A 25264-nucleotide genomic window follows, 5' to 3' on the forward strand; every position below is an offset into this window, starting at 1 on the left:
CAAATTGGGCCCAAATAGCCATTTTCCCTCCCCGGTGTCATGTGACTCATTAGTGTTACAAGGTCTCGGGTGTGAATGGGAGCAGGTGTGTTAAGTTTGGCATTATCGCTCTCACTCTCTCAAACTGGTCACTGGAAGTTCAACATGGCACCTCATGGCAAAGAACTCCCTGAGGATCTGAAAAAAAGAATTGTTGCTCTACATAAAGATGGCCTAGGATATAAGAAGATTGCCAAGACCCTGAAACTGAGCTGCAGCACGATGGCCAAGACCATACAGCGGTTTAACAGGACAGGTTCCACTCAGAACAGGCCTCGCCATGGTCGACCAAAGAAGTTGAGTGCACGTGCTCAGCATCCTATCCAATGGTTGTCTTTGGGAAATAGAAGTATGAGTGCTGCCAGCATTGCTGCAGAGGTTGAAGGGGATCAGCCTGTCAGTGCTCAGACCATACCGCACACTGCATCAAATTGGTCTGCATGGCTGTCATCCCAGAGGAAAGCCTCTTCTAAAGATGATGCACAAGAAAGCCTGCAAACAGTTTGCTGAAGACAAGCAGACCAAGGACATGGATTACTTGAACCATGTCCTGTGGTCTTATGAGACCAAGATAAACTTACTTGGTTCAGATGGTGTCAAGTATGTGTGGGGGCAACCAGGTGAGGAGTACAAAGACAAGTGTGTCTTGCCTACAGTCAAGCATGGTGGTGGGAGTGTCATGGTCTGGGGCTGCATGAGTGCTGCTGGCACTGGGGAGCTACAGTTCATTGAAGGAACCATGAATTCAAACATGTACTGTGGCATACTGAAGTAGAGCATGATCCCCTCCCTTCGGAGACTGGGCCGCAGGGCATTATTCCAACATGATAACGACCCCAAACACACCTCCAAGATGACCACTGCCTTGCTAAAGAAGCTGAGGATAAAGGTGATGGACTGGCCAAGCATGTCTCCAGACCTAAACCCTATTGAGCATCTGTGGGGCATCCTCAAATGGAAGGTGGAAAAGCGCAAGGTCTCTAACATCCACCAGTTCCGTGATGTCATCATAGAGGAGTGGAAGAGGACTCCAGTGGCAACCTGTGAAGCTCTGGTGAACTCCATGCCCAAGAGGGTAAAGGCAGTGCTGGAAAATAATGGTGGCCACACAAAATATTGACACTTTGGGCCCAGTTAGGACATTTTCACTTAGGGGTGTACTGACTTTTGTTGCCAGCGGTTTAGACATTACTGGCTGTGTGTTGAGTTATTTTGAGGGGACAGCAAATTTACACTGTTATACAAGCTGTACACTCACTACTTTACATTGTAGCAAAGTGTCATTTCTTCAGTGTTGTCACATGAAAAGATATAATAAAATATTTACAAAAATGTGAGGGGTGTACTCACTTTTGTGAGATACTGTATATTGTAAAGGGCTTAGCAAACCGTTGGTACTATAAAAACCCTGTATTATAATGATACTAATAAACTAAGGGTATATGTGTTTTTTCTTATTTTATGTTTGCTTTGGGTTTTTTTGTTTTTGTTTTTTTTGTCATGGATTGTACAGTATATACTGTGGTGTTCACAACCCCTCCCTTTCATGAAAGGAAAATCCCCAGATGGCTTAATAGGCTTAGTGCATCCTTCTTGTGAAGTGATGCTAATGCAGAAGGACTTATCTCCTGCCATGATAACAGGCCTGCCTCTCTCTCCACAGGTGGCAAACGTGCACAGAGGAGGGTTTACCTGAAGGTATCACCAGTCTGCGCCCTGTAATAGGCAAGTCAATGAATTCTTTCATTTCCATTTATGTCATTTTCCTTTGAGTTAGTTCACCAACATCTTTATAGCAAGTGGAGATGCTACACAGGGTACAAAGCTAGTCTTGCTTTAAGTTAGCTACCTACATTGCATCCTCTCATTACTGTGTGACATGATGTGCTGCTTCATAACTTTTACTGTTAGGACCCTTCACCTGCATTCTGACTTTCTTTTTAGAAGCTGTTATTAAAGATGTTACATTGAAGATGTTTATAACTATTTAAAGTGATGCCCCATATTTTGTTTAGAGGAATAAAAGAAAAAAAACAGTCCAATTCCAGGTTAACTATATTTGTTGCAAGGATTTAAAACATTATGAAAGATAATTGCCACTTTCTGTCCTTGAAATATTGATGTAAGGCCTTGCCAGCATTCTCATCAAATTGACTAAGTTTTTAATTATTGGCTTAGTTCAGCTTTTTGAATATAATTGACTATGCAGTAAATGTGCCCAGTAGGTTAAAAATACACTATGCAGTTTGGCCATAGTAATGCTGTGCTTATCTATGTAACCACGTCCCGACCAGCCGCCGCAGTTACGCTGCGGCAGGTTGGCTCCCCTGCACGAGCCGTTGTAGCTATACATCGGCTCGCGGGGTCGGGATAGCAGGCGCGCGTGCTGCACAGCGGAGTGCCGATGCTCGTGGCCGACGGTCGCGATGACCGCTGGCCAGGAGCGATTGCGAGCACCAGAGACAGAACACGGAAGTGTGTGTGTAAACACACAAATCCGTGTTTTGTTCTGAGAGGAATGACAGATCGTGTGTTCCTATTAGCTAGAAACCACAAACCGTCACTTCCTCTAGTCAGACCCCTCCCCCTTCAGTTAGAATCACCTCCCAGGGAACACAGTTAACCCCTTGATCGCCCCCTAGTGTTAACCCCTTCACTGCCAGTGACATTTTTACAGTAATCAATGATTTTTTATAGCACTGATCGCTGTATTAATGCCAATGGTCCCAAAAAATGTGTCAAAATTGTCCGATGTGTCCACCATAATGTTGCAGTCACGATAAAAATCGCAGATCACCGCCATTACTAGTAAAAAAAAAAAATAATAATAATAATAAAAATGCTATAAATCTATCCCCTATTTTGTAGACCCTATAACTTTTGCGCAAACCAAAATACGCTTATTGCGATTTTTTTTTTTTTTTTTTTTTTTTACCGAAAATATGTAGAAGAATACATATCCTAAACTGAGAAAAACTTAGCTTTTTTAAAAAAAAAAAAAAAAAAAAATGGGGATGTTTATTATAGCAAAATGTACAAAATATTGTGGTGTGTTTTTTTTTTTTTTTTTTTTAAATTGACCCTCATTTTTTTGTGTATTGCGCAAAAAATATAAACCGCGGAGGTGATCAAATACCACCAAAAGAAAGCTCTATTTGTATGAAAAAAAGACGTCAATTTTGTTTGGGTGCAACGTCGCACGACCACGCAGATCTCAGTTAAAGCGACGCAGTGCCGATTCGCAAAAAATGCTCTGGTCAGGAAGGGGGTAAATCCTTCTGAGGCTGAAGTGGTTAAAGAAGTTGTAAAGGGAGAAGGTTTTTTTTTCTGTCTTAATGCATTCTATGCATTAAGATAAAAAATCTTGTATGTAGCAGCCACCCCAGCACCCCCTTAATGACTTACCTGAGCCCCATCCCTCTCCAGCTATGTCTATGAATATCTAAGCCGTCTGGGACACTCCTCCTGATTGGCTGAGCCACAGCAGCGGCACCATTGGTTCCCATGGCTGTCAATCAAAGTCTGTCAACCAATCAGGGGAGAGAGGGGTGGGGCCGGGTCAGGGCTCCATGCGGGAATGGACACACAGAGCTGTGACTCAGCTCCAGTGCCCCCCCATAGAAAGCTGCTGACTGTGGGGGCACTCAATGGGAGGGAGGGGCCAGGAGCAGCAAATAGGGACCCGAGAAGAGGAGGATCTGGGCTGCTCAGTGCAAAACTAACTGCATAAAGCAGGTAAGTATAACATGTTTGTTATTTATTTTTATTTTTTTTAAACAAGACTTTACAATCACTTTAAACTGTCTGAAAAGCACTATCTATATTGCACTAAGTAACCAAATCAATGTCCGCTTTCATTGTTGTATTGAAGGTTTCTTATTTGCTACTATAAGCACCATGAAAGTTGATGCTATGTTAAATCTGCAGTGGGAGAGATGGAAACGATGAGGAACGAGATCGCTTCTTAACAAAACCAGTTGGGCTTATGCCAGATTCTGAATATTCAATCCTTAGCCTGGGTTTACACATATGCAATGCGGTAACCAGCCCGATTCCAGTGTCGGTTTCCGCATCACATCTCCCTCGCAGGCAGTTCACACTGCACTCTGTGAACCGCTGCGGGTGCCAATAAAATGTTAATGACACCCCAGATCGGTTCGTAGATCACAGTGAGAACTGTGAATTTGGACCGAAATCAGATTTCATGGGTGTGAACACTAATGCGATCCGATTCCAGTGCGGGGAGGGGGGAGGTTCGTGCACCTTTTCATGCGAATCCAATGCGAGTTCAGCCATACAACTGTATGTCTTAATTCGCATTGCACAGACATTGCATGTGGTCGGCACAGCAATGTGGTGCGAATCACATGCAATGTCTGTGTTCGCAATAGTGTGAACCCAGGCTTAATTATAATAAATGTGGAAGCCCACCTTTTTTTTAAAGCCCCACTCTAGGCTACTTTTAAATTTATTCAAGTAGTTGGGTGCTCCTTAACTCCCCACACTGCCAGAATGTGTGCAGGTCCTTGCCATCCTCTCTTACAATGGAAGACTGTTGGCAAGGAATAAAGTAAGTATTTGTACCTACTCCTTAACTCTGTGTTTCTCAATTCCCAACCTCAAGGTGCACCAACAGGTCATGTTTTCAGGCTTTCCATTATTTTGCACAGGTGATTTGATCAATTCTGAAAACATGACCTGTTGGGGACTGGAAACACTGCCTTAACCCCTAGCCATACAAGCATTTAACCCATACACTGGGGGATGTCCACTGCATAGGCAAATGTAAAAGTCTAGAGTGGGGCGTTTAAAGGTTTACACTTGCACCCACCTCCACGTAGCTCGGTTTACTTGGACTGAGAATTCATTTCCACCCTAGGAGTTTGAGGTAAGATGACATCTAGAGTATGACATTTGCTACTGTGCCAACTGCCTGAATTTATGAAGATGACAAACTGGGGTTGATTTACTAAAACTGGAGAGTGCAATATCTAACTTCAGCTTGTTCAATTAAGCTTTAACAAAAATACCTGGAAGCTTCCATGCAGAGCTGCACCAGTTTTTGCACTCTCCAGCCTTAAATAATCAACCCCACTGTGTTTCCTGAATGTGTGAAACAGCATAATATAACAGAGCCCTGTAGTTAAGAGCAATGCCTGAAAAAAATGGGGCTCTAGGTTTGTCAGTCTTAAAGCGTTTCTTAACCCCCCAAAAAAAACAAACAAAAAAAAAAAACAGAGTTCCCTTTTAAAGCATGTTATATAGCACAGTGCTTGTGCTGTGTAATTTGCCCCCCTGTAACATGTAAAATACCTGGCTGATCCTGCTTGGCTATGCCCTCAGTTAAACTGACCACGGTGTATAATGGCTGCTGAGCCCTGACACCGTGGTCAGTTTAAATGCCTCCATCATCCACAGCCCTGCTCTCTGTCTCTTGTATCCTTTCCCCCTTCCCTCCCTGCCTGTCTGCTCATGTCAGCGCCCGCCCCCTCCGCTCCTGCTGCTTTCATATTTAATATTAAAAGCTCCCATCCACTCTGTATTATAACAATAAGTGCCCCTGTGTCTGTGTTCTATAATAAATATGCTTATCTGTACCGATAACACAGCTGATCCCTACGATCACGTGACTCCTCAGCTCTCTCTCCTCCCTGGCTGATGTCATTGGCAGTGCTTGGCCCTGGCCCTGCCTACTGGAACTGTCAGCCGAGCAGAGGAGAAGAGAGAAGAGGCACCTGAGTGCAGGAAGGCACTGTGTTATCGTACAGACAAGCATATTTATTATACAACACAAGCAAATATATTAACACAGGCACAGGGGAACTTATTGTTATAATACAGGGGGATGGGAGCATTTTATAGAAGTGACTTAACTACTTTAAGGTTACTTATGAGCAGTGTGTATTATCAAAATGGGTCTAGGCAGCTTGCAGTCCTCATGGGGTCATCTCGCCTCTGACTTTTAGGGGTTGTCTGGTGCAGCTCTGCATAGAAACCAGTCAGCTTCCAGGCTTTATTGTCAAAGCTTAACTGAACAAGCTGAAGTTAGAAGCCGATTGGCTACCATGCATGGCTGCACTAGATTTTGCACTCTTCACTTTCAGTAAATTAACCCCTTTGTTTAAAGAGTAATCAATTAAAGACATGCTGGCTAAACAGTTTGTTTAAAAGTTGAAAATTCTATAAAGTATATTCGTCCATTGATATTTTCATTTTGTTTACATCCACAGATGTCCTGTGTAAAGAAGTATGGAGTTAGGAAAGGGTAAGCTTCTGAGAAGTGGCCTCAATGCATTGTACCAAGCCATCCACCCAGTACATGGCTTGGCTTGGACAGATGGCAAGCAAGTCATCCTAACAGCCTTACATCTACAAAATGAGGACCCAAAGTTTGGAAGTTCTGTTGTCATTGGCCAGTTTGAGCATGTGCATGGCCTGTACTGGGGTCCAGCTCACACGACTGACATTCCAGCTCTGTTAGCCGTCCAGCACAAGAAACACGTCACTGTTTGGCAGTTGTATTATAACAATACGGAAAAGAACAAGCTGGTAGTTTCCCAGACCTGTGAAGTCGGGGATCCCCTCCCTGTGCTTCCACAAGGCTGCATATGGCATCCAAGTAAAGATATTTTGGTTATATTAACCAAGAGAGATGTCTCGGTCTTATATTCTGTGCGCACTGACAATACAAGTGTTAAAGCCGACATCAAGAGCACCGGAGTTGTGCACTGTGCATGCTGGACTAAAGATGGAAGCCGTTTAGTTGTCGCCGTTAGCAGCGCTCTTCATTCCTACATATGGGACAGCAAACACAAATTGCTTAACCCTTGTACTTTTTGCCCTATCTTTGATGTTGGTGGGTACATTTGTGCTATTGAATCAACTGTCGATTCCCAGGTCGCAGTAGCCACAGAGCTTCCTCTAGATAGGATATGTGCGTTAAATGCTGGTATTGCATTCGATGTACCAGCTGCTGCTGAAATTTCCTTTTCTGCTCAGCCTGGCCTTCTGCTCATGGATGAAGAGTTTTCTCTAGATGTTGGACGGAAGTCAACAGACTCTGGGACCTCTCTGTCCTTAGATTCCCCAGTCACTTCTCCAGGAACTGTTGATCTAACTCATATCTTGGTCAACCATTCAAAATCTGAACTGAGTCCACTTCTTAACCTCAAACACAAAGACTACATAACGGGCAGTGGGCAGGACTCCTCTCACCTTATCCTTGTGAACTTTGAGAAGAAAGTGACTTCAACGCGGAAAGTAAGCATCCCAGGAATTCTGGTTCCAGACATCTTGGCCTTTGATCCTGGAGCTCATATCGTAGCTGTTGCCTCCAACACATGTAGCCATGTGCTTGTGTATTCATTAACTTCAACAAACATGCCTAACATACAGCAGATTCAGTTGGAGAAGAACGAGCGTCCAAAGGGCTTGTATTTCCTAACGGATAAAATGTTGCTGGTGTTAGTAGGAAGGCAGAAAACCTGTGACCCGGCTTTTCTGCCCTCTTCAAGTTCTGACAAGTACATCATCCGCTTAATGGTGAAGGAGGTAATGTTTGAAGAAGATTCGTCCACGTCATCAGCAGCAGATATAGCAAGTGCGCATTCTAGCTACAACTCTTCTGTACTCTTACATGGGAAGAAGAAGTATGGGAATAGCTTTTATAAGGAGGAGCAGCCTCTAGCTTGCCGGGAGCTGTTGATTCCAGGAGGTACTGCTGGGCGCCAAGGCTTTAGTAAGAAACAACTGATAGAGGAGATTCGCAGTTATAATTATGACCAAAGTCCAACTTCAAGCGCTAGTGACTTTGAGGATAAAAAGAACTCTTTGACTGTGCACAACTTGGACACAGAGCCGAAGAATCGTTCTGTGATTCTGGGCTTGGAAGCGCATCGGAAACCTTCAAGCCGGCCAACTTCACCAAAAATGGAGCGCAGGACAAACCATCATCCACCCAACGCCACCCCACTGTCCGATCAAGACATTCTTTACATGTCCCGTAATCTAGAACGCTTGTGCAGCAATGTTTCCAATCTACAGCAGCGCCTATCAGATCTTACAGAGTTTGCGCAGAATGGAAAAAAATCCTTTTTCTCATATCCATCATCTAAAGACGCTCCATTTGTCACCATAATATGCCAGGTAATTCTATAATGTGATCACTGTTCAGTATGTGAAACGGATTGCTTGAATGCTTGAGTGACTTTTATCTAATGAATGGATTACTTGATGGTGGAAAGTGAGGAAGCAGGATTAAAAGGTCAAAGATTGTAACTACTAGACTCCAGTAGGGAACCACATAAATCCTAAATAGTGTAAGGTGTTTTACAGACTCTACAATTGAAAGAGAATAGAATAGAAAAGCACACTTCAGTCAGACATACAAATTTGGCAACCTTTTACATACAGTAGTACATGGTCCAATTTTGGTTTCAGTAATGTGGTCTTATTTTATTAAAAATTAATTCCAGGTATGGTCTATATGCTCAGAATGCAGCAGGCCAGCTGCTCCGCACAGGACCCGGAAGCAAGTGGAGATCACTGGAGTAGCGTGTCTATTTAAGTCAGGGCTCGACAAATCCCTGGCACCAGGTCGCCATGGCGACTAGAAATTGCATCCTGGCGCCTAAGCTTTGTGATAGCCTATTCATTGTTGCAAGTCCAGGCAGGTAGCTTTTTTTGTCTGCCGCACAATTGCTTCCACACATAGGTAAAGTGACCCAGCACCCTCCCCTCCCTGCATGCCTCATTAAAAAGAACCTGTCAAAATCATCACATTGGGGACTTTTTGTCCCCTTTGTGATGTAAAAAAAAATGTTTTTTTAATTGTAAAAAATTTAAAGTTACACCCAAGCCCAAAAAATCCCCAAAAATATTTTGAGACCCCCCACTCCCACAAATACACATGTGTGGTGTGCCTACGCATGAAAACATCTATTATGATGCACATGCTACATATCGCCGTGCACGCACAACTTTTTTTTAGCTGGCTGCTAGAGTCAAAACAAATTTGTAAAGTGATAACCAGCTTCCATGGGCATCAGGTATAGTATATACATAATTACATTGGTCCAAGCTGGGCATACGCAGTGGGCATCCGACTGTGAAGCCGCAAGCTGTCACAGCCGGGTGCCCACAGTTGAGGTACCGGGGACAGAAGATGGAGGGAAGGGAAAGCTTGGGAGAGCACATGTCTGGATCCTGAGACAGGGGAGTGTGTGTTTTAATAAAAGTCAGCAGCTACAGTTTTTGTAGCTGCTGACTTAAACACAAAAATGACTGAAGCTCCACTTTAACCTGACTGAGCTGTGTGGTAGGCAGTACTTTCAATATGAAGAGAAGATTAAGAACTGACTTCAAACTATCAAGAATAGAATTCAGAATGAATCATAGAAAGTAATATTTCCCAAAAAAGTAATGGATGCCTAGAACAGACTTCCAGCAGAGGGAGTGAGTCACTGAACAGTGAATTTAAAGTATAAGTTCACCTTTGGAACATGTTACGCCCATATTTAGGGTGGAATGTGTCATAACTTCCAGCTTCTGCTCCCTTTCCCCCCCTGATTGCCCCCTCCCCGCACAGACTGTCACTTTTTAAAAACAGCGTGGGCCCCACCCACACATCTGTGTCATTCATTCACAGATTCCTGTGCATGAATAAACTGCAAGTACCGTCAGTCACCACGGCAGACAGCTTGTAGTTCTCAATTGGCTGCAGGAGCGCTGATGAGCACTCTAATAGTCCACTGACAGTCCCTCCATCTTTCAAAGTCCATACAGAGTTACGGCCTGAAAGCCAGAGGACATATCTACAGGAGCCCCCAAATTGCACTCATGACCTACTGATCTCAGGTGCAATGCTTTCCAGGATCCTGCAGAAAAAAAGAATACATGCACTTTTTTTCTGCAAAAATCTGTGCATTTATTATTTTTTTTCTGTGAAGGTGAACTTAGCCTTTAACGCCAGTTGTACACATATGTGGCAGTACGGTAGCGGGCTGTAATGTATACAGCTGTTGTCGCTGGAGTATGCTGAGACCACACTCACGGGATGCCCCAGCACTGTGACTGTACTGTCACAGGGGCTTCCAGTCACTGTTTTATAAACAGGAGCCATCTGCGTTAGGAACTTTGTATAGGGCCGGCTCATAGATCTAGATTTAGAAAATAAAGGATTACAAAGGGTAGACTTGATGGACTACCTGGTCTTTTGTTGCTATCACTCTTCTATGTTTCTATGTTTAGGTTTCAGGATTGGATAAACAGGAATGGAAATCCTTTGGCAGGTTAAACAGACCCCTTATTTGTATTTCATCTGTGTATTTATCGGTTTGCCTGAATTTTAGCTTTAGACCTCATTTATGTGGGTGTAACTATCTCACAAAGTAAAACTCAGAATCCTGCTGGCAGCGAGATCCTGTGTTTTTTAGCTGTCTGTACACATGTAACATTTACATGTGTCCAGTGGTACAGCATACATGGACCCTATTGGCCACTGGCAGCAAACAGTATCAGCAATGTATAGTCAGCACCTTCACTGCTGATTAGACATTGTATAGGCCTCTGCTGCCTAGCATTCTTGGTTGCTAGGATGCAGGCCGCCCCTGTCATCTAGCATTCTAGTTTACTAGGACACAGTTGGCCTACAAGGCCTAGCAGTCCTGGTTGGTAGGATGCAGGCAGCCTTTGCCATCTAGCATCCTTGGTTGCTAGAACACAGACCCTGTCGCCTAGTTTCTTGGTTGCTAAGGCACCCTTATGTGGAACATAAGGGGTTAATTCTGCACTTTGTGTAAAAAGGCTGTTTGATCCCGTCTTCTCTGATTCCCCCCCCCCCCCTTCTTCCACTGTCTCCAAACCATCTCCTGATAGTACAGAGGTTAGGGGACAAGCTGCACATGCTCAGTTTGGTGTGTATTGCCTGAGAGGTTTTTTTTTTTTTTTTCTTGGGAAGGTGCATGGGATTAGCACAGGGCCAGTCCACACTGTCCAGACAGAGGGTCAGGGGTCCTGCATTCTCATAGGACAGTCAGAGGAGAATGAAAACTCCTACGAGCTTTAACCAGACACTGATAGAAGTCATAGACTGCTATATATTGCTAATGAGAAAAGGTATTTAGCAGTTTGTATTTACTAAAATAATTGCATTCCCATGTTCTGTGTACTGTGGGAGACCAGATAGTGAATACAGGGTTCTGGACTTAGTAACACTTCAATCTACTGGATTTCTGCTGCCTGCAGCCTAGGGTACTATGATGCCGATGACCCCCTCCCCCAACTTCCTAGGTGGCAGTTGACCATTATTGCAACCAGTAGGCTGCATTAATGCTATGCGCTTGTATGCATGTAAACATTACATGAATGTTTACATGCGCACAGCATAAATAAAAAAAAAATTTCATTAGTCACATCGTACAAAAGTTTAAAAGAAGCACATATAATGCTCAATACAGTGTTTGTTTCTTTTTTTGACTCACTACGAAGACCACTTATATTTTTGCCAATGGGCTGCAGCTGCTGATCATTTGTATTCTGACAGCAGAGAGTCCCTGCTAGACTACAGTTGGGTTGATTTAGTAAAACTGGAGAGTGCAAAATCTGGTGCAGCTCTCCATAGAAACCAATTCGCTTCCAGGTTTTTTTTGTCAAAGCCTAATTGAACAAGCTGAAGTTAGAAGCTGATTGGCTACCATGTACAGCTGCACCAAATTTTGCAATCAACAGTTTTAGTAAATCAACCTCAAAGTCTTAGTGGGATGGATTCCTCTATCCACCTCGATTGTGTGGATGGAGAAATCCGTCCTGTTTTTGTTTTTTTTTTTTTTTTTTGTTCAAGGCCTTTTTCATAGATGGTTCCCCTTCATCAGGATCAGCAGAGAAAGGGTTGCAATACATCCATGCAACTCCATTGATCTCAATATAGTTGTTCAATAATAAAACAAATACAAAAAATTAACAAAATGAAAAAATATATGCATACCCCCTCCACATATAACATACAGTGCCTTGAAAATTTATTCATATCCCTTGAAAATTTTCACACTTTGTCATGTTACAACAAAAAATGTAAATGTATTTTATTGGGATTTTATGTGATAGACCAACACAAAGTGGCACATAATTGTGAAGTGGAAGGAAAATGATAAATGGTTTTCAACATTTTTTTTAACAAATAAATATGTGAAAAGTGTGGTGTGCATTTGTATTCAGCCCCGCTGATTCAGTGCTTTGTAGAATTACCTTTCACCGCAATTACAGCTGCAAGTCTTTTTGGGGATGTCTCTACCAGTTTTGCACATCTAGAGTGAAATTTTTTCCCATTCTTCTTTACAAAATAGCACAAGCTCTGTCAGATTGGATGGAGAGTGTCTGTAAACAGCAATTTTTTACGTCTTGCCACAGATTCTCAATTGGATTTAGGTCTGGACTTTGACTGGGCCATTCTAACACATGGATATGCTTTGATCTAAACCATTCCATTGTAGCTCTGGCTGTATGTTTATAGTCATTGTCCTGCTGCATCCTTCTTCCCATCAACTCTGACCAGCTTCCCTGTCCCCGCTGAAGAAAAGCATCCCCACAACATGATGCTGCCACCACCATGTTTCACGGTAGGGATGGTGTGTTCAGGGTAATGTGCAGTGTTAGTTTTCCGCCACACATAGCGTTTTGCTTTTAGGCCAAAAAGTTCAATTCTGGTCATCTGACCAGAGCACCTTCTTCCACATGTTTGCTGTGTCCCCCACATGGCTTCTCCCAAACTGCACTTCTTATGGCTTTCTTTCAACAATGGCTTTCTTCTTGCCATTCTTCCATAAAGGCCAGATTTGTGGAGTCCACGACTAATAGTTGACCTGTGGACAGATTCTCCCACCTGAGCTGTGGATCTCTGCAGCTCCTCCAGGGTTATCATGGGCCTCTTGGCTCCTTCTCTGATGAATGCTCTCCTTGCCCAGCCTGTCAGTTTAGATGGACGGCCGTGTCTTAGTAGGTTTGCAGCTGTGCCATACTCTTTCCATTTTTGGATGATGGATTGAACAGTCCTCCAAGATGTTCAAAGCTTGGAATATTTTTTTATAACCTAACCCTGCTTTAAACTTCTCCACAACTTTATCCCTGACTTGTCTGTTGTGTTCCTTGGCCTTCATGATGCTGTTTGTTCACTAAGGATCTCCTAACAAATCTCTGGGGGATTCGCAGAACAGCTGTATTTATACTGAGATTAAATTGCACACACAGGTGGACTCTATTTAATTAGGTGACTTCTGAAGGCAATTGGTTCCACTAGATTTTAGTTAGGGGTATCAGAATAAAGGGGGCTGAATACAAATGCACACCACACTTTTCAGATATTTATTTGTAAAAAATGTTGAAAACCATTTCTCATTTTCCTTCCACTTCACAATTATATGCCGCTTTGTGTTGGTCTATCACATAAAATACATTTACGTTTTTGGTTGTAACATGACAAAATGTGGAAAATTTCAAGAGGTATGAATACTATTTTCAAGGCACTGTAACAGGTCATCGGTACCCCCCTACTAACAAACACTTTGCAAGTACTTATGGCATTATATGATTACACCAATTTAAAGCTACACTCATCTCCACAGGGGAATAGCTAGTGGGTCCTGATGAAGTGAAGCTATCGACGAAAAGTGTTGACTGCGATCTGTGAAATGGGACAGTCAGGATAGTGCAAATATAGAAGTGGTGTTTTTAGTTGGTTAAAAACAAGAAACACTGTGCATCATGTGACGTGTTGTGTTTTTATTTATTTATTTTTTTACTTTTGTATAATGTGACTAATACATTTGTAAGTTGTATGTACCTTTTTTAGATTTGGTTCTATATTCCTGGATGCCTTTCTAGAAAGTTCTAGTTTTTTTTTTTGTAGTCATTTGTTGGTTTGGGATGATGGCACTCTGGGTACTCTTCCTCCTTCCTCTATTTTTGAATCCCTTCATATTCTTTGCAAGATTTAGCCCAGGTTCACACTGAGCTGCGGGAATGAAGCCATGCGAGTTCAGCTGAACTCGCATGATTTCACTCCCGCATGTCAGTCCCGATTTCGGCCGCGATTTCAGAGACATCTGTGCAGGTTTCTGCACAGATGTCAATGTAAATCGCAGCCCGAAATTGCAAAAAGTAGTACAGAAACCACTTTTTGAAATCTGTGCAGCACCGCACTGTTTAGGACAGTGCCAATGCCGCCGATTTGACATGTCGCATTGCATTTCAAAACGCTCCAGTGTGAACCAGGGCTTAAGGGATAGTTGTTTGTCATAGGACAGTGTTCAAAGATCCAGGTCTAACAATCCACGTTCTCTTTGGGACAGATAGAATTCTAGACATAAATGCTGATGTCATCCATTATGAGTATATATGATCTCACCAGAGCCTGACTTCTTGGGAAAACAGTAACCATTAGATTAGAGACTTATATGACCAACTTTCACTTAGTGAACATATGGCTAGGGATGGCTTTTAGATTATAAAAAAATCCATACCATTCACGATTGTGGCCAAGCAAATAAAATCAGCTGTACTAGGTGGTGTTTTGTCTCTAAGTAAGGTTTGAACATGGTTCAAAAGAGGTTACAGCTGATTCAGGAGGAGTTGCTCCAAGATTAAAACCTAACAAGATTAGCAGAGGCTGCTGTGTTACTACCATTGCATGTTCGCTGGAAAACACAAAGGTATTCTCTTGAACACCTGTTCAAAATTGCTTTAGCAGAGGACCTGTGATGAATTTTACCTACATGATACCCTGCGCAGTACAAAACATATTTCATTCCTGGGATTTATCAAAATGACCCTGGATAGGAAATGGGTGAGGCTTACCAAGCAATCAGCATGGTTAAATAACTGACAACTTAAGCTCTCAGCACATAACATTTACCTTCATTTGTCCTTTCAACTTCACCCAAAGCAAAAGAGCATCACTCTGACAATGCCCAGGCCTGCTGGGTAGATTAGATTGCATTGTGGGTTGGAGTCAGGGGTCATTCTTGTCTTTCACTACCAAAAAGTGGAGAAATAGTGGACAGCCTTCCAAGTGGGAATGGAGAGACAAATGTGAAGGTAAGTGATATGTCCTAATAGCTGATGGCTAGTACAAATATAAGCCACCAAGGTTACTATGGCAGCTGCTAAGTATGCCCTATTGATTGGGACATTCTGCTTCCAAAATCCTCAATTCCCCATCACCTCCTATGCTCTGCACCATGTGACTTCTTGCGAAATTTCTGTAACAGAATGCAGAAGATGAGGCCAAGCGGTGCAGACTACTGCTATGGCTACGTCAAGAATGGGGTGATAGGAGTGGTATATGTGGCTGCTGTAAAGATGGGGGGGGGGGGGGGCAGAACTGTATATATGGCTGCTGTGTCGTTCTGAGAACTTTGTATATGTCAGATTAAAGCCAGATTGTCTCACTTCAGTATTTGAGTTGCTAACCATGAACAAGCATGCAGCAAATAATCCATAAATTATTTTTATTATATTCAGTGCCTTGGAATCTATTGACTAGAAAGCATTAGAGTGACAGGCAACTAGCATTTTCTGAAGATATTGGTAGGGATGGCCAACATATTTCTTTAATGACCAGTTTACTTTAGAGTGACACTAAACTCTGGTTTAAAAAGTAAGTTCTATTCAAGTATATTTTCTTGACTTTAGGCTAGGTTCACACCGCTGCACAGAGTGGCTCACGGCAGGGGTCTGGTGCGTCCCCGTTCACCATTTCAGGTCTGATTTTTAGCCTGACTTTTTGGCTGAATTCGGACCAGAAGACGCACAGGACTCCTGTGCAATTCGAATTGGGATGCGGGGAAACCCATATCCAATACGCAATAGTGTATACCCAGCCTAAAGTATAACTAAAGGCAAAACTTTAAAGCTTTGGATAGAGTGAAGAGGGATTAGAACACCTGTCAGGACTTTAATGCTGTCTGTGCCCCCATTTGGGAGATTCATCCTCTGCGTTTTGTCCTGTTTACCTTTATCACCAAACATTAATGAAAATCCCAAATTTTGGGTTGTCCCAAAAAACAGTAATAGAGGAGAAATCTTCTAATGAGGACACTGGTTCTGGTGACAACCAGGGATTCCCTCTCTTTGTAGGCATTTCCTCTCACTTTCTGATTTGGCTTTAGGACAGGAAGTGAAGGAAGATCTCCTCAATGTGATACATATTGCTTCTGTGATCCAATTTCCTGTTAGAGGGTGGCTGCTTTTATTCACCGTGGTCCCACTGTATGGAGGAATGTAGTCACCATCACTTACTTGTTGATGTTGTGGGATTTGTAGTGTGCCTAGAGAAGGGCACATGGCCGCACCTAACATGGAGAGGTTCGGGAGTTCATGGAAGATGTTACAAAGAGGCAGAAAAACACTTTATTAAAAAATAGATCATGGGGTCATTAACCACCTCATTACTGGGCACTTTTACCCCCTTCCTCCCCAGGTCAATTTTTAGCTCTCGGTGCTCTCACACATTGACCATTACTCCGGTCATGCAGCACTGTACCCAAACTAAAGTTTTATACTTTTTATTGAGACCGAAAGGGCTTTCTTTTGGTGGTATTTTGAGAAAAAAAAATTTTTTGTTTTCTATTGTATAATGTTGCAAGTAAGTAATTTTTCTTCATAAATTTAGGCCCAATTTTTTTACTGCTACATCTCTGGTTAAAAAAAAAACCCAAATTCTGTGTGAAAGTTATAGGACGTCAATACAGTTTGTAGACTCTATCTCATTTCTTGAGGCCCTAAAATGCCAGGACAGTACAAATACCCCCCAAATCACTTTTTGGAAAGTAGACAGTCCAAAGTATTTAGTAAGAGGCATAGTGAGTTTTTGAAGTTGTACATTTTTCCCACAATTCTTTGGAAGATAAAGAAATGTATTTATTATTTTACAAAATTTGTCATAATAACAAGTTCTTTCTCACACACGGCATATGCATACATGCAATTACACCCCAAAATGCATTCTGCTACTCCTCCTGAGTAAGGAGATACCACATGTGTGAGACTTTTTCACAGCCTAGCCACATACAGAGGCCCAACACCCAAGGAGCACCTTCAGGTGTACTAGCGGCATTAATTGCATATCTAATTTCTTGACTACCTATCACATTTTTGAAGGCCCTGGAGCACCAGGACAATGGAATTGCCCACAAAATGTCCACATTTTGCAAAGCAAACACCCCAATGTATTTTCTATGAAGCATAATGAGTCTTTTGAACATTGTCCTTTTTTTTTCCCACTTTTTTTGGAAAATTACAGTTTTTTTGTTTTGTTTTTTCCACAAAGTTGTCAATTTATATGATATTTCTAACACACAACATGGACACCCCAAAACACATTCTGCTGAGCAGAGGGTAAACAAAAGATTACCTGTGGTCTTAGTAGTGCAGTTGTCCATATGGAAGAGCATTGGTCTATTCAGTAGGCAGGGATGTGGTCAGCGACAGCAAAAGGAATCGTGCTGGCAGGAATACTGTCCATAAACAGTCCAGGGTCAGTACAGGCAGAGATATTGGTAGCGCAGCCAAAGCATTGGTCCAAGCAGCAGGCAGAGATGTTGTCAGCACAGCATCAGCCAAAGGAATTGTCCAGGCAGCTGGTTAGCACAGCCAAAGTACTGGTCTTGGCAGTAGGCAGGAACATGGTCCATAAACAGCCCAGAGTCAGTACAGATAGCAAGCAGAGGTTTGGTCAATTCAGGCGGCAGGCAAAGGACTAGTCAATTAACAGGCAAGGGTCAGTCGGCAGCAGGCAGAAATATTAGGCTTTAGGCTATCAGGTAAGATCTGGGCACATAGGTAGAGGCTTCTTCCCACCCAAATCTCTTCAAAGCCTCCGGTCTGCAGACCCTAATCCGGGGATTACAAAACCCAGAGAACACCAAAAACGTATTCTCAACTTGGAAAAATGCATGTGAAACAACACTTTTGCTTTTATCAATTTCTCCAAAAAAAAAAGTTTTTATTAATGAATGAATGATTTGTAAAGCGCTGCAGATGCGAACTGAATCGCCTCAAGGCGCTGATGCGTTTGTGTTGTCAGCTTCATTAGAAGAGGTAAGACTTGAGTTTTTTCCTGAATGCCAGATGGTTTTCTTCCATGCGGATGTGAGTCGGAAGAGAGTTCCATAGCCGAGGTCCCTGGACTGCAAATCTTCGTTCTCCCCTTGCTTTGTAGCGGTATTTGGGAACGAGGAGGAGGTTTTGGCTAGATGATCGCAGATTGCGATTCGGTGTGTAATGTTTTATTTTCTCTCGGAGGTATTGAGGGGCGTTTCCATGTATGCATTTGTGGGTGAGGCAGAGGGTCTTGAAAGTGATCCGATTCTTTACTGTTAACCAATGTAGGCTCCTCAGGGATGGGGAGATGGACTCCCCAGGGTTTTTTTCCTGTTATAAGTCTTGCCGCCGCATTTTAAATGGCCTGTAGGCGCGTAAGCTGATATTGGGGTAATCCTATGTAGAGTGAGTTTGCGTAGTCGAGACGGGAATTGATGATTGTTCCAACTACTTCTGCTTTGTCATCTTCTGGGATGAAGGGGATGAGTCTGCGTAACTTGCGGAGGAGATGGTGCGATCCACTAACTACTGATCCTATTTGCGCATGCATTGTCATTTCTGGGTCCAAGATAACTCCAAGACTTTTTGCCTTGGTGCTCAGAGAAATGGTCACAAAATCCACACAAAGCTATCTCTCAATCTTAATAACATCCAGCAGCTGAGTTGTAGCTCTTGAGTAAAGCCATTAATTTAAACAATATACTTTTTCCATAAGTAAGCTTGTGCATCGATACTGGCACTTGCATGATCCCTGGTGTGGCAGTAATGGTGCAATTTGCCTCTGGTCAGAGCAAAATCATCCAGTGGGCAGGTATGCCGTATGCTCCACTGCTAAATTCCCATGCCGAGGCAGCATGCCGGAGGTGATACTGGGCCGCTCAGACTGCTGGAAGGAAGTCGCCAACAATCCATTATCCAGGGAATTGGAACGCACCAATGCACTGTGGAACATTACCATAACAACCCGTTTCACATGCATTATTCAGTCCGAGCGGCACAGTTACATCACCTCGGGCACACTATTTCCATATTGACCTATGATAATGGATATCCCAAGTGACATTTCTGCGTAACATTTAAGGGTCCTAAGCGCTTTTAGAGATACGTTCTTTTTGTGTTGTTTATTCTACCTTCCAAGTGATTCATCTTTAGCAGCTGTGGATCATTTTTTGGTTTTAACTGTTTACTTTATTCCATCTGCATTTCTGTTGGCGCAAGATTTCTTTAGAGGTTTTTTTTATCTTCTTTTCTTTATCTTGCATCACGGGACACAGAGCAACCATAATAATGACTATGTGGGTTATACGCCACCTACTGGTGGATGGACACTGGCAGATAGTCAAACAGGAAGTTCACCCCTATATAACCCCTCCTATACAGGAAGGACCTCAGTTTTTTTCGCCAGTGTCTGTAAGGTGGAAAGGTCACTGATGTGATACATGTGCTCTTGGAGCAAACTTGGAGATCTGGACGGTTCTATTTAGAATCATGGACATCATTCGGATCCATTCGAAAAAGCCGTCAGCCAAAATGGATGGTACTCGAGCCTCATTGGAAGGAGAGAAGATTCCTCGAGGTTTGCCTGTAATGCGGCCTTACGGCGGTGGACCCTGCGTAATGGAAACCCGTGCAGTGTTTGTTCTGACCAAGGTGCTTTCCTGCAGGGTGCTATACAGGTCCATGGGAGTGGACCCCATGTTAAGGGGGAGCCAGTCCCTGAAGGTCTTCTATGACGAAGCTCACCGTGATGTGTGAAGATTGGACTCCTGTTATGTTCAGAGTACTGCAGCAGGAATGGTAAGTGTGCATTTTTGCAGTTTCTCTTTCTAAAAATAAAATAACTGTTCTCCCAGTAGCCACTGGGGGCAGTGGTCTGTTTAATCATGCTGTGTACTTCTTAGTCTTGTGGGCTGCTGTTTCTCCTCCAGCCACTAGAGGGCGCAGGCTCGCTCAGTATGGCTTATTTTTTTATAGGCAGGAAGTGGAAGGGTGGCCATGTTAAGAAAGCATATTGTCGACAGCTTCAGCAGGGCCTCTTGAGACATAACACCAGCCCATGGATACTATTGAAGTGTGAGTACTTACTATGGGAGAAATGTGTCGCCAGACAAGTCATGATTATAGACTGCATACTTACTACTTAATCAACTGTAAGTCGATACACCCCTAGCAGTGCACTGTAAAGTATTGGGTCTCCAGAATACTGTGCATTTGGCACAAAAATGGTATGGGGCCTGGTGCAGTTGAACAGGTGCATACTTGCAAACTTCAAAATAATGTGCGTTTGGTCTGCAGAAGCTTACTTTTAGGCTGAAGCAGGAAAAGGCTGCGTGGCATGCATATGTGCTAAACTAGTAAAAACTAGTATGGGGCCAAGTGCAGCATAGTATACATGCTTGTTGCCTAAACGCATGCTTGAATAAACACATGCTTTGCATAGATGTTGCATATATACATGTGGCATAAGCACATGTTTGGAAGACCATGGGCATCGGTGCGCTTGAAGGAGTTATCTCCAGAATAGCAGGCATTGAGTCTGCAGTAGCTTAGTTTTGGGCTCCCTTTTCACACTTGTGCGATTTGAAAGTCGCGCATTTTGGGTGCAACTTTAATGCAATTTTACATCGATGTGAAGCGGTGTCTGTGTAATCTTGAGGTCTATGGACCTCAAGTGGTGCCAAGGTCGGACCGAAGTGGTGCAGGGGCTGCTTTGAGATCGCTGCAACTTAAAGACGCATGGATGTGAAGGGTACCCATTGGCAATCATGGGGTGCGAATTGTCAGGCGAACTTGCAGTCCCAAGTCGCAGGAAGGGTCGCACAGGTGTGGAAGAGTCCTGGCTAATCCTGACTATAACTAGTATGGGCCCAGGTGCAGTTGAGCATGTGCAGCATAGCATACATGCTTGCTTGCTTGCATAGAACATAAGCCTGCATAGGCACATGTTCGCAGGGGGCCCCTCACGCCCGACAAGCGTTACGATGTTGTGTAAACATGGGTTTTTATGAGCATATGTTTGTATAGATGTGTGGGCATAAGTGTGTAAGCATGTTGCATAGATATACGTGGATGCATGTTTGCATGAACACATGGTGCATGGACAAATGTTTGCATAGATGCGTGTTGCCTAAATATATGTTGCATAAACATGTTTCATAAACACATGTTTGCTTATTCTGTAAATGCATGTCTCCATGGGCACGTATTGCGTAAGTGCATGTTTGCATGGACACATGCTTTCGTGTTTTGCCTAAACGCATATTTGCTTAAGCACATACATGCCTCCATAAATGCATGCCTCCATAAATGCATATTGCTTAAAAGCATGCTGGCATGTTTTCATTTATACTGTATACATATGTGCTTAGTTGCATTAAACTGTATACGTATGTGCTTATTTGCCTAGGACTGCATACATACTGTATTTATCGGCGTATAACACGCACTTTTTTCCCCTTAAAATAAGGGGAAAATCGTGGGTGCGTGTTATACGCCGATCCCCGCTATTTTGTGATCTGTCGGAGCGATCGCCGCGATCGCAGCCGACATTCACATAGCTTGTATTTTTAAACATGGCGCCGCGGAGTTCGGAGGGACTCGGGGGCGCTCGTTCAGCTGAACGAGCGCCGCCGAGGACACAGTGACTGGGCGGAGCCGAGATACACATAGCCGAGGGTTCTCGGCTTTTCTTGGCGCCGTTCACAGTCACGCCCAGTCCCGCCATTGGACCTCTGTTATGTCCATCATAGGGAGTGAGCGTGACTGTGAACGGCGCCGAGAACCCTCGGATATGTGTATCTCGGCTCCGCCCAGTCACTGTGTCCTCAGCGGCACTCGTTCAGCTGAACGAGCGCCCCCGAGTCCCTCCGAACTCCGCGGCGCCATGTTTAAAAATACAAACTAAACGTTTGTATGTCGGCGGCGACAAGGCTGCACGGACCACTGGGGACAAGGCTGCACGGACCACTGGGGACAAGGCTGCACTGGGGCAAAGCTGCACTGGGGCAAAGCTGCACTGGGGACAAGGCTGCACTGGGGCAAAGCTGCACTGACAAGGCTGCACTGGACACTGGGGAAAGGCTGCAGATGAACACTGATGAGGCTGCATTGATGGGCATTTAAATGTAAGTTTTTTTTCCTTAAAATTCCCTCCTAAACTTGGGGTGCGTGTTATACGCCGGCGCGTGTTATACGCCGATAAATACGGTATATGCTTATTTGACTTGGGATACATGCATATGTGCTTATTGCCTTTAGCTGCATACATAGATGCATGAATGGCAAGAATATTTGTATACCTGCATGTTTGCATAACGTACATACGTACATACCTACGGGGTTGTATATGTATCTTGGGTTAAGCCAGACTGCCCAGGTTTCCCTCCCAAGTGAGGGAGGCATCTGAGGTTGCTATGTTTGAGAGTATCACAGACCATAAGATTTTAGAGCAGTCTCTGAGGTAGGTTGCTACTTCCTTAGTCGGGTCAGTGTTTGCCTTGCGTTGGGTCTTGGAGCAAAATTTATGGGCTCATTATTGTAAAACAATTAAATGGTTTTATTCTCTCTGGAGAAGAGACGCTTGAGAGGGGATATGATTTCAATATACAATTAACATACTGGTGACCCCACAATAGGGATAAAACAGTTTAACAAAATACGTGGCCGCTCATTAAAATTAGAAGAAAAGAGGTTTAACCTTTAAATTATGTAGAGGGTTCTTTACTGTAAGAGCGGCAAGGATATGAAATTCCCTTCCACAGGCGGTGGTCCCAGCGGGGAGCATCGATAGTTTCAAGAAACTATTAGATAAGCACCTGAACGACTGCAACATACAGGGACATACAATGTAATACTGACATATAATCACACACACAGGTTGGACTTGATGGACTTGTGTCTTTTTTTGACCTCACCTACTATGTAACTATGTAGCAGCTTCAAAACTGAATAGGGACATGAGGTCTTTCTTAAGATCTTAATCCGCTGGGCATCCTTTTCAGTTAGGCTTAGTCTGTTCAGTGATGACCTCTCTGCAAGAGGTAGATTGCGGGGCCCATAATCATCAGGAAACACACAGCTTCATGTGCCGGTTTGTTTCCAACCTCATCAAAGATTTCTGTAATTGCAGGGGAAAGTCGTCTGTTTTCTTTTTTGTGACCATCCTTTGGGCTGGCCACAGCTTCTGAGGTTCACAAAGCTCCTAGCTCCGGTGCTGGACTTGCTAAAGACGCAGGGTGTGTCAATCTCAGTATACCTCAATAACCTTTGCTCAGGAAACGGTCCAGAATTTCCTTCAATACATTTTGCAGTAGGAAGCTGTATCTAGGTCGAAGCACATTCCTTATGTATGGTCCTACTCCAGGTCTTGGTAGAGGATCATTCTCTCTGTCTAGAACTTGAAAATCCAGGAATTGGATTTCCAAAGGGCTCTGTTCCCGGGGGGGGGAGAATCTGGTTCGAAATCTAGAAAGGTTGAATTCTTCCTTTCAGGTATTGGAAGATAATAACCACTGATGCCAGTTTCTCCGTTTGGTTTGAGGGTGGCCACGGTTCAGTAGACTTCACAGGAGAGTATACTGCCCATAAATATCTTGGAGCTTTTGGCCAGTACGCCTTGCTCTGGATTATGGTACAAACCAGTTGTAGGTTCTATCGAAAAAGCCTCTGCAGGGGCATATATATCAACCATCAGGAGTCATGCGGCTCAGGAAGGTGAACCACATTCTGTCTGGGATTCTGTCTGTCTCTATTGTCAGTACATATTCCAGGTATAGGATAGTGGCAGGGGGAACTCTGTAGGTGAATCTACTAGATTCCAAGTTCTACAACAAGTTGGGACACGTGTCCGGGACGAGGGTCCCACTGGCAATAGGGGTAGATGCACTGGTAACGCCTTAGGGACCAGTTCTACCTTATTTGACGCTTTCCCTTTTTCGACTTTTGCCACATCTTTTGCGAAGAATCCGGAAGGGGGTAACACTGATAATAATGTTAGCCGAATTAGCTCAGGAGGACTTGGTACACTGACATGACGAGTCTTGCGGGGGTCGCTCCTGGGACACTCCCAGTCCAGTGGGACCTAATGGTCTTGAGTCCTGTATCTCAGCACTGTTGAGTCCCTGGAAGCCAGCTTCAGGGAACTTCAATTACAAGACTTGAAAATATTTTTTTTTCTTTTTTTTTTGCCTGGGGTGAAGCCAGACTGTGGCACCCGCAGAAATATGTGAGTCAGAGATTTTTTTTCTTTCTCCAATCGGTAGGGGAAAGGAGAATGTAGTACCATTAACGGTCAGGGTTTGTCCCTATACTTTTTTTTTTTTTCAAGGAGCTGTTTCTCACTCCTTGAGTCATACTTCATACAGCATGTAACGTAGACAGTCTCGCTTGCCAGGCCATTCTTGTGTCCTTGGGACTTGAATTTGATCTCGACTGTCCTTGCAGAGGCCACTTTTTGAACCAATCGAGAGATTCTGTTAGTCCTTTACCCCGGAAGGTGGCTTCTTTGGTTGCTATCACTTCACTAAGAGTTGGCAGCTCTTTTAAAGCAAGGAGCCATTTTTGATCTCTCATATTAAGGCAATGTTTCATCCTCATCCATTTTTGCCTAGTATGGTGTCTGGTTTTCACTTTAATCAAGACAATGTCTTTCCTTCTTTTCTGATCCTCAGTTGGCAGGAGTTGGATCACTGCATACTCTGGAAGTAGTTCTGGTGGTCAGAATTACTTGATTTGTCGGTACAAGTCAGGAATCCTGGTTTGTGCTGCCAGTAGAGCCCAGGATGGGCAGGAGGCATCCAAGTTAACAATTTTCATTGGATTTGCCAGTTAATTATTCAAGCCTACGGCTTGAAAGGGCAAGGTCCCCCATCCCTTTTTTTGGTAAAAGGGCTCCCTACCAGGTGTGTGGGGGCATCTTGGGCCATCAGGTGTCAGTGGCTCAGGATTTAAGGCCATTACATGGTCTTTTGTTCATACTTTCACAGAATTTTACCACAAAGGCACGGAGGATGCTGCTTGGCGGCAGAAAAAGTCTTTCTCAGGTGGCAGTTTCTGTGATTGTGTCTCCCTATCCTGAAGTGCATTGCTTTAGGACATCCCATATAGTCATTATTATGGTTGCTCTGTATCCCGT

General features: G+C 43.6%; 1 protein-coding gene across 2 annotated transcripts in view; it reads left to right on the forward strand.

Moving 5' to 3' along the window:
- WDCP (WD repeat and coiled coil containing) overlaps window positions 1-25264 on the forward strand; it is a 60783-nt gene that overhangs the window by 3671 nt on the left and 31848 nt on the right. For both annotated transcript variants that reach the window (XM_073625317.1, XM_073625318.1), the window contains exons 2-3: window positions 1703-1764; window positions 6270-8184. In XM_073625317.1, coding sequence (XP_073481418.1) covers window positions 6289-8184 — 1896 coding nt within the window. In that variant the 5' untranslated portion in view covers window positions 1703-1764; window positions 6270-6288. The remainder of the gene's footprint in view (window positions 1-1702; window positions 1765-6269; window positions 8185-25264) is intronic.

This window comes from Aquarana catesbeiana, linkage group LG04, assembly GCF_042186555.1.
Source record: "Aquarana catesbeiana isolate 2022-GZ linkage group LG04, ASM4218655v1, whole genome shotgun sequence".
Lineage (NCBI taxonomy): Eukaryota > Metazoa > Chordata > Amphibia > Anura > Ranidae > Aquarana > Aquarana catesbeiana.